Source organism: Prinia subflava, chromosome 2, assembly GCF_021018805.1.
Source record: "Prinia subflava isolate CZ2003 ecotype Zambia chromosome 2, Cam_Psub_1.2, whole genome shotgun sequence".
Taxonomy (NCBI): Eukaryota; Metazoa; Chordata; class Aves; order Passeriformes; family Cisticolidae; genus Prinia; species Prinia subflava.
Window position 1 is genome coordinate 31,671,713 of NC_086248.1, and position 10,039 is coordinate 31,681,751.

General features: G+C 35.9%; 1 protein-coding gene across 1 annotated transcript in view; it reads right to left on the reverse strand.

Annotated features, from left to right (window-relative positions):
- Positions 1–9,697, reverse strand: part of IMPG1 (interphotoreceptor matrix proteoglycan 1) — a 62,632-nt gene extending 52,935 nt beyond the window's left edge. The window contains exons 1-2 of the mRNA XM_063391755.1: positions 9,674–9,697; positions 7,047–7,137 (exon numbers count right to left, since the gene is read on the reverse strand). Of these exons, the coding sequence (XP_063247825.1) occupies positions 7,047–7,137; positions 9,674–9,697 (115 nt within the window). The remainder of the gene's footprint in view (positions 1–7,046; positions 7,138–9,673) is intronic.
- Positions 9,698–10,039: the final 342 nt, after the last annotated feature.

Here is a 10,039-nt window from a genome sequence, read left to right on the forward strand (position 1 = left end):
AGATAGTGCACCTAATTCCTGATTAACATGGGAGAATTGTGTGACAGAGAATGATCAGAAGACTAATTTAATTTCCAAAAGGAACTAGGTTGGACAGAGATAAAAAAAAGAAGGAAAACTTAAAAAATATTTCAAAGCATCAAAATGCAGTAGAATGCATACAGAATTTTCATTTGGGAAAGAATAACTGTCTTCTGCAAAGAAAACACCATGTTTGCTATGTGATGGTGTTGGCCATTCACTTCGTGCACTACTTAAACCATAAAGACTCCAAAATTAGCTGAGAAATAAACACGAACAATCTGTATTTCTACTAGGTAAAGACTCCCAGTTATTTTCTTGTAGCCTGTAAATGAATGTCCTGTAGAAGGAGAAAACCTTTGGTTATTAATATTGATCATCTTGTCCACAGGTGTTTTCTGAGAAAAATCCCACACATCTTGCTCTTCATTCATATGAAGTTCACTAGTCTCTGTGGCACAAGTGTGACTATTTCTGGAATTAATCTTCTGGATTCAGTGACAATGGCCTAAATTAAAGTTTGGCTTTTAGCCAGAAAACAGAGAAAATCAACCCCCAAATATAGTGCTGTGTTACATTTGTTTGAGAAAGGAGAGAAAAAAGGAAGTCTTACTTTTCATAAGTTTATAAGCCTAACCGCGAAAGCCAACTTTAACATAATATCTCTTATTTTATGGATGAGAGTAGAAGATAATCTTAAGTGCAAAAAACAGATATATCTTGTTTTCATTCTTTGTTTGAAGCTTTATATTCCTTGATTTTCCTTTTCCTTTGGCACAAATTTGCTTAAACCTTTTTTTTAAATTATTTTTTTGAGGGCAATTATAGTAATGAAGATCTGAAACATTTATTGCAGAATTAGAACAGCCTAACGGGAAGGGGTGAGTCAGAATGAATTAAAATGATTTCATAGAGCACACACAAAGCCTTTGTGTCCTAAGGAATGGCTGAGTAAATAGCAGGTATTTGCTTGCTAAATAAAAAATGCCACAAAACAGCCTTGAATGTGCTCTGGTCCCCTACATTCTCAGTGTCAAGTTCTAGGATGTACCCAGTATCAAGGCATAGTTCTGGGACTTCAAAGCTCCTCTGCATTTTGGTATTTAGTCTGTTCAATAGTGTAGTATTCAGATTCTGTGCACAGATTTTTTTGCTGTCACGAAGTTTTCATCCCTCTCACTTTCCCTTTCCATTGCTAGAGACAATTTTTGTCAGGACAGTAGCAAAAATATGGCCAAAGTTAAACACCATAATTCTTATTTTGCTCTCTACAGTTTCCTGTTTGTTTACTGTGGAATTGTACTGTGGAATTCCAGGAGGTGCTCCTGGAAAGCCTCCAAAAGGCTGGGAGAAGGACTCTATGGATCCTTAAATAAGGATGGGGAGGTGAAACCAAAAACATTACTAAGCAAGCTCCATATTTGTTAATCCATTTTTTGTTAAATATAAATGTGAAAAAATAAATAATTTGTATTATAGTTTTTCATGAGGAAAAAAATCAACCGACTAACATTTTAAACATTTTGAAATTATCTCTTCTTTTTTTTGTTTTTGTTTAAGATGGGGCTGTTTTATGTCTTAGCCTATTTCCTAGTGTGTCACAGTTTACATGTACTGCAAATTTGAATTACTGTAAAGGTCTCAAAACACCTTTGCTAGGAGCCCTAATGAGTGATTCGTGCACATATTCAGACTATATACTATATTCATACTATATACTTAAAAAAACCTTTCTGTAAGTATCTGACCCTAATGTTAAATCATAAAATAACAGCTCTGGAAGCATCTCTGCTCTGAAAAAGAAGTTTCTTAAGCATTAAATGTTTTGAGATTGTGTGCATATATTTGAAATCAAATAGTTTAAAAAATATTATGTGTTATAGCTTGACTAAATGTAAAAAAAAATTATTATTATTACACACTTAGCATACCACATGCAGTTTATGGAACTGGTGGCAAGGAATATTTCTAGTTATTTAGTATTCCTCTGTGTCAAGATGGCCTCTCCAACATTTTGCTGGTCTTTTACAGAAAGTGTATTGTAACATACAATCACAGTTTGCAGTTGGTGAAATTATGTGACACCACTTTTACCACTATTGCTTTCTAAGCTGTAATTAGAAATAGGGGGCTGCAACGATGCCATCAAGCATGCATGAATTGCCGGGAATTCATTCTGTCTCTTTCCATCACAGAATATGCAACTTAAATGCAAAAACAATCTATCTGGATAAATCTTGTTTTCTTGCCAGACATGAAATGTCATCATTCTCTCATTTTTTGCCACATTTCCAAAATATCATTGGTGATTAAATTAAACCATTTGCATAGAATCAAAAAGTAAAATTAAAGAGACGTAAATCCTAATTCTATTGTTAACTATATATTTTCCCAAGGATTTTTTCAGTACTTTAATTGTCCACTAGAGATGATTTTCATAATTTAACTGAGACAGAAGAACTGTGGTCTATATTTCTGTATTTTTTTAAGAAAAGCAGGAGTTTCTTACAAAAACCCCAAACGTGTAAATAAAACTTTCCTAACAATATTGACAGTAAGCTATATGTCATACTGTCTCCCTAACAAATATTAAGATAATGTTGAGGAGACTTATCTTTTATAATTTTACATTCTTTGCATTTAATTAACAGTCGTGACATAAAATTAGAAGGTCATTGACTTGAGCACACATAGCAGTTGTAATGTTAGCTTTTAATTCAATTATGCAAATATCAAAGCATAGATGGAAAAGTTAATGAGAAACCTCCTCCAAAATTACATGCATTCCCCAAAGCTCTAAATCTTTTCAATATGGGACTAACCAGGGAAAATCACATCACCATATTTTCTTTTTTGTTGGCTAAGTAACTTTATAAATGTTGTGAAGTTTTAAATGTTTTTAAATAGAGCAATAGTTAGCTGATGTACAGAACATTTCCCTTTATTTCTGTTTTCTTGCAAATAATTTTATAGTTATTGCACTGATCCGTACTGGTATTGCCATTTTTGTATATTTGCCGGTATGGTGTATTCTTCCAGAATTTATCTATCTAGAAATTTTTTGAAGTTGTTTTTAATAATCAGAATAACTGTCTTCACTAATAAATGCAGATATCTTTTGCTACTTTTTCTTCATTTCAGTGATGAAAGACCATCTTTAACCAAGTCAACACTTAGATGATCTTTCAGCCCTTTTCCACTTTCCATATATTTGTCTCACAGATAATATTTTTCATAACAGAACACGTTCAGGTAAAATTAAGCTAAATGGCATCTCTTACAGATATTGTAAAACCTGCAAAACGCACATAAGAAATAATGCTGATATTTCCTCTTCCAGCTTTATAACAGTACCAGTAACCGTAATGTCTCTACTTGAATTGTAAAAACACATTCTAAAGGAAAAAAATCTGTAATATGAAAGCCCTTGATCTTGCATATATTTTGTTTCTCAACACATGCAATATAAAATTCATCTAAACCTTTAATATATGAACTTACCTCTGCTTCCCTGAACTTGGAGAGCAAGGCAAATGATCAAAAATACTAATCCAGTTTTCAAATGCATGCTGTCTATTGATCATTCACAGTTCTCAAGACCAGTCATGCAGGAAACAAGAATACTTTGGTCAAGTAGAAGAATTCTGTTTTCTTAGAGAACTAAAATCCCCAAAAGTCTTTATTTTTCAGGTATCTCCAGCCTTGGACTGCATTGAGTTGCAACTAGGCAGAGTGCAAGAGGTGCTGGAGTGCAAGAGCTGGGCAAACCCCTCCAACGCCCACACTTCTAGCCCGGGGAACTGGAGTGGTAAGACAGGAGTGACGAAGTTTTAAAAAAAAGCAGTGTCTGTTTCTGGAATAATCTGTTTATCTGCTGCTCAGACATAATCCCTCTTACGGTCCAGCTGGAAGAGCTTTCTTCATCTTATTAACCTTCTGGAGCTGCATCTGTCAACCCCAGACGACTTCAACAACACCATGATAAACAACAGGAGTCTCTTCTAGTTCCCATTGCCTTTGAGCATTGATCCCTTGGGCATTCTGGAGGTATGGCATGTGAGCACTGGGAGAGCCAATTGTGCTGGTTCCAAACCAGTGGCCTTAAACCCCAGGGCACTTCCTTAAGATAGCTTTTTCCTGAAAGAAGGTACAATGCCCAGCTCTTCTGCTGCCTGTGCCTTGCAGTCCTCTCTCCCTTGCTGTACCACAGGGTTGCTGTTGCGACACTCCTGTTGGAGCAGTGATGATGATGTTCTGTGACAGTGGGGAAGTGATGACTCAGCAGCACCCAGCAGCAGTGTTCAGGGCTGGCACAGTCTGATGCCAAACTGTGACTGGGGCAGAGAAAGTGCTGCATAGTGGGAGGAAAAGAGAAAGTGGTGGGAAATGGTGTTTCAAGCACACAGCTCTAACTAGGCCAAGAATTGGCAGGGACTGAATACACTGCTCAAACAGTTCTGCTCCAGTTTCACAGATAACTACTCTGGTTACATATGGGCAAGTGTAAGTGTTCCATACATACCCTTTAATTTTCCAATACCTTTTCTACCGTTGCATTACACCTGAAAATGCTACCATGTAGGCATTTCAAGTGGTTTCTCCTCCTTGAAAATTTCTTGTCCAAGTGCTTTAACATAAGGAGTATCTAGACTGGCAGCAAGAATCTGTAAGCACGGGTTACTTTAAGAACAACCTTTGTTTGAACCCACCCAGTATTCTATTTTTACTTAGGATTTAAACAATGGTAACCTCCCTCCCTTTCCAAGATTGCCTGATTTTAACTACCCAGACCAGCTACCATGCAGACTGGGCTGGGATCAGACAAGATTTGCTTTTTTTTAGTGTATAAACTTTCATGCACATTGTTTTATTGTTCCAACAAAACAAATTAAGAATACCTTGCAAAAAGCACAATGCAAAGCAACAGTGGAGGTGATTAGGATTTCTACGCAAGAAAATTTTATTATTGTATAAGGATTACTCTTTAGCAGTACCAATATGCATCTTTACATGTTTTACATATAATAATCGTCTTGTATATAGTCTAATCATAGAAGTATTACCTATGTGAACTAGGTAAGCTTTAGCAAACATTTATATGTGTGTTATATTTGAAAGAAGAAGCTTCTCCCTATATATTACCTTATTTTTATTAACTTCAGCTTTCAAGTTGCAGCTATAGAAAGCAAAGAGAATTTTTCTCAGGATGGTGGAATCTGCCATTTCTAGTGTCATCTGAGAATGGGAATTGGTGAAAGGCAGATTATTTCCTCAGAGCATTCTGGGTACCAAACTCATATGGAATTTAGTAGGAATGTGATCCTTTAATTCCATTAGGAATCTAATTTGTCAGACCACATTTTGAAAATGTGCAGTAAAGAGATTTACTTAATTACTCTAGAAACAGGTTAGTGAAGCCTGGGCCAGGAGTCAGAAATCCTATATCAAAGCTTTATATAAAACTGTATTTTTGAGCCATTCACATGTTGGAGAAGGCAGACATTTAATAACACATTCTTATCTTACAGAGATAAAGGAACAAGGACAAGCCTAAAATATGGCACTGCTTTTAGTGTCAGGATATGACTTAAGGAAAAGATTGAGCTCTGTAGCAAAACTGTGATTAAAAATTTGTAGGGCAGGAGTTTGCATACTTTGAGATTATGCTTAAATCATGAATATTTCAAGCTGTTTTCTGCTAAGGCAGTACCTTCTATGTAGTTCCATTTAATTAAGAAATTTTGTAACTAACCTTGATAACTGCCACAGGGGAAGCAAACAAGAATGATAAACACTCATTAAAACTAAAGCAATATTATCTAGGGACCACTCCATCTCTAAGTACTGCAGAGTTTAATTATAGGTCACTATTAATTAATCTAGAAGTGTTTCTTGTAGTTGGTTTGCTGTCAACAATAATTATATATTGTTAAAAAGATGTTTAAAAAATTCTACTGAAGTTCAGTAGTGCATTACAAATATACTACCAAGACATGGGAAGGGTAAAACTGGATGCCAGAATATCCATTCACACATGATAAGTACTTAAAAAGGGTTAAATTCAATATGTTACTAGTATTCTGAATGCATAGCTGTACATACCTAGAATAATCATTGATATGTTGTTTAAATGCAGCTAACTCTGTTTCCTTTGGTTGCAAAAAAAAAAAAAAAAAAAAAAAAAAAAAAAAAAGGCAGTTTAGGCCTTCAAGGACCCCATTCACAAGACATTTGTTTTAAATTCTTGGTAAGTCTGGGGCTCAGGACGTTGTCACATCAAGACGTCCTAGAAGTTGTTACACACAGTGCTGAATTTTAGCTACCCTAGCTAGGTATGTAAATCAGGGTGCCAGGTAACCCTTACTGATAAAAGGAAATCATATTTTAAACCATCAGCCAGAGTCTATACCATCTTCATTCTACTTTAGGTAATTTCTGTACCCTGAGTAATTTCTCTACTGATCTAGCCAACTGTTTTCCTTAAAATTTCCAGACTGCACATACCTGAGAGATGTTTGTCACCCTGGGAAAGGGGAGCTATAAATTTTGAAGTAAGTTTTAAATAACCTCAAGCCTTTCTCTGGTATCCATTATTTCCATAAGAGCCAGATAGGTGCTTAGCAACCAACACACACTGGGCAGAACTTCAGGCTTTTGATTAAAATTGAGGACACCTGTATTCTGGTCCCTTCTTTGCTGTTGGATTTGGCCAAACGAAATCAGCCTCCGGATCTGCAGGGATAAAACAGAAAGGAAATTTTTTTAAAAAATGAAATAGTGTGTCATACTCTTGTCCTGCAATATCAATATTGCCTAATAAGACTAGAAATTTGAATGAGATGGTGATGAAAGTTATCAGAAGAATGGGTTTCCCTATAAGGAAGTATTACCAAGCCTTGAAATCTTTGGCCTGAAAGACAAGTGATATAAAGGTTGAGTGATTGATTAAATGACTCAGTTTTTCTTGTAAGATAGGAGAAGGAAGAGGAAAATACCCAATTTCATTTTCAGGCATCTATTCATACCTTCTTCCTGAGCTTTTATATTTTTGGTCTTGGTAGCTTGCTGAGATGAAATAATTTCCAATTTAATTATGATATTATAAAACTTTTCTTCCTTTAAGAATAAGAAGGAATTTGAGACATTTTTGAACAGTAAAACCATCTGGGAAGGGAATACACAAGCTCTTCCAGTTGCAGCAAAATCAGATTCCACATAATCACTCAAATGCACTGAAGGCACGCTGGGAAATGGGTCACTTTTGCTTTCCTGTTCTTTATGTTATTTCTTTATCCATTTATTTGCCATAAACACAGATAAGATTGTAGATTAACTGAGTCTTTGATCTCATCCATGACTACCTTTAGGCACTGAGCTGTAGTCCCTAACTCAGACTAACTTTCCATTAAAGTCAAGCTTACTGCTCAGGCTGAAAGCAAACTCATCTATTTTCTGTGACACCTTCCTCCTCCAAAACAAGGAGCCTGCTGTTCTGCTGTTCTGCAGTTGCAGAGACCATGGTGGAATTCTAGTCCGAACACAAAACTGAAGCAGGTGATGCATGAATGCAGTTCTTCATTGCCTTTCATGAACCTAACCCTAGACTACTTCTGGTACTGAAAAATATCTCCAGGTTTCTCTGAGGCCTTCAACTGTCTTTGCTGTTATGCTGTTGCCATCACAGTTGTGAAATCCTAGAACCCCTTATCAGTTAGCACAGGAAAAAAGTATCGTGTGTCTACCTTTCCATGACGAGTTAGCAGTCAATGTATCTCTCAGAACTGCTTGATCCCATTGCCTCTGCTTTCTTCTGAAACTTTTTTAGACTGTATGCTCTTAAAAGGATTAATGTACTTAGATGTTGTTTAGTGTGACTTGTATGAAAAAAGCATGTTAGTAATTGAGCAATTCAGCATAATTATGAGGAAAATACCTCAGCCTGCTTTAGGATGATCACTGATAAACAAATGATGCTCATGTTGATAGTGATATGACTTTTCTTTGGTATTTTCTAATGTCTGAATGGAACTAAAATGATTTTCTTTCCTATTAAGCAACAAAACAGCAAGCTGACCACTAGCTTCCAGTCAATGGAGATAAAGACTACAGTACATCTGCTCAAGGAGATTATCGTTCTCTTGCTTGCATACCAGCACACAGCCTTCTGTTACTCGTGGGATTGCCTTAAGCTTCTGTCATGGGGAGTCATGAGGAGCTGGAACATGTATCTTCCTGCGCTTGGCACATTGCTTCTCTCTTGATGCTGGGAAAGGCTCTTTCTAGATTTAGCTGATAGAGTAACTGATAGATTTACTGTTCACAAGACTCTCCTCAGCAGGGTAGCAAATTAAGTTGAGCATTGTAGTTATCAGCTTTAAAAAAATGAAGCTATCAAATACATCTCTTTATGTGAAGAAAGCCTGCAGAGATGGGATCTTTTGCCATATATTTTCTCTAAACAGAAGAAGGAAGTCGGTAGCTCAGTTTCTTTTAAAGGTAATAGGAGATGTTTAGCAGTGAAAGAGAAGGCAAGAAGGGAGATGTCTATAGTACTAGATGTGCTTGTATTTTTACACTAGCTTAGTTTTTCCCTCTTTGAGTGTAAGATAATAGTTACTCTTTCTTGCTTTGCCTAGCAATGTTAACTTTTTTTATTTCACAGTTTGTAGCTCTTCCTTGTCATCCACAGCATCTGCATCTGTTCATCAAGGTTTTACTTTCTATGTTCACCATGTGAGATTGAGTTATGAAATGACTCTATTTCCTGTGCACAAGACTGATCTGGTAGGGAGGAGTTTCTGGAAAGGTCTTGCAAAAACCCCTAATGTAAGCTCCAAGACTGTGTGCCACTGAAGCTGTGGTTAGGGAGAGAAATAAAAAAACCTACCCAGAGTGATAAAAATATGCAAATGTATGGAAATTTATCATTATTGTGGAAACAGTATATATTTTTTACCTTAGAGTTTCTTACTCTGCTTTTTCAGGAGGGGATGGGTGTTGCTATTGTTTTCTGAAAGGGACAGGTGGACAGTCAGGAGTACTCTTAAGGATCTGACCTGAAACTTCCTGATCTATATGTGTGGTGATAACAGTCATTAACCAAGTTAGTGGCGGTCATAATTCATAGTCTAGCAGAAGTAAATATAAAAATTTAATTCCAATATTTTTTAACAAAATAGAGGAAAATAGGAAATAGTGTGAAGATTGCCTTTAATTAGGCCTGGCAAGGCTAGGAGAATTTTTAAATAATTTAAACAATACTATAATGTATATTGTTGGTGGGTTTGCTTCAGTGCTTTCAGTAATCTGCTGTGTTTGAACTCAGAGAAATGCTGTGTAAAACCTCTTCTGACAAAATGGCTCTGGGAAGCAGGTTGTCTGTCAACTGTACAAGTATTGACCTCTCATCTGACAAGATTGTTTTATGCTTTTGATGGAATCCTGTCTCCATGGGTCTGACAGTATTGTGCTTATCATTGTCTACATAATGGATTTGGTGTATGTGCAGAAGCTGGTTTTCCCAGTACTGTTACTGCTGGTTCCCTCCATGGAGTCTCACAAAAATAATTTTGATGTTGTTGTTACCATCAATAAACTCCCTTGTGGTTTATCTATTACAACATTACCAGTGTGACACTGCCATTACTCATACCATGCTTTGTTCCTTGTACCCCATGTTGCCTTATCTTGCACTGTTCAATGAAATAATAATAATAATAATAATAATAATAATAATAGTTATTATTTTCCATTATTTCTGAAGGGCTCTGAGCCAAAGGAGCTTTATGTGCATTTTGTATCTGCATTTTTGGAAATTTAACTGATGCAAAATAAGGGTGTAGAAACATTTTCTTTCTTTAAAACCATGCTGTAGCTCTTGGTTTTATTGCTCAGTTGCTCTTTCTCATTTTGATATTTTGATATTGAAAAGCTTTGAGGGAAATATCGATTAGATGAGTTTTTAGTCAGTGTCCTTTCCAAACAGAAAAATTTTGAATATTTTTTGGCTATTTTATGT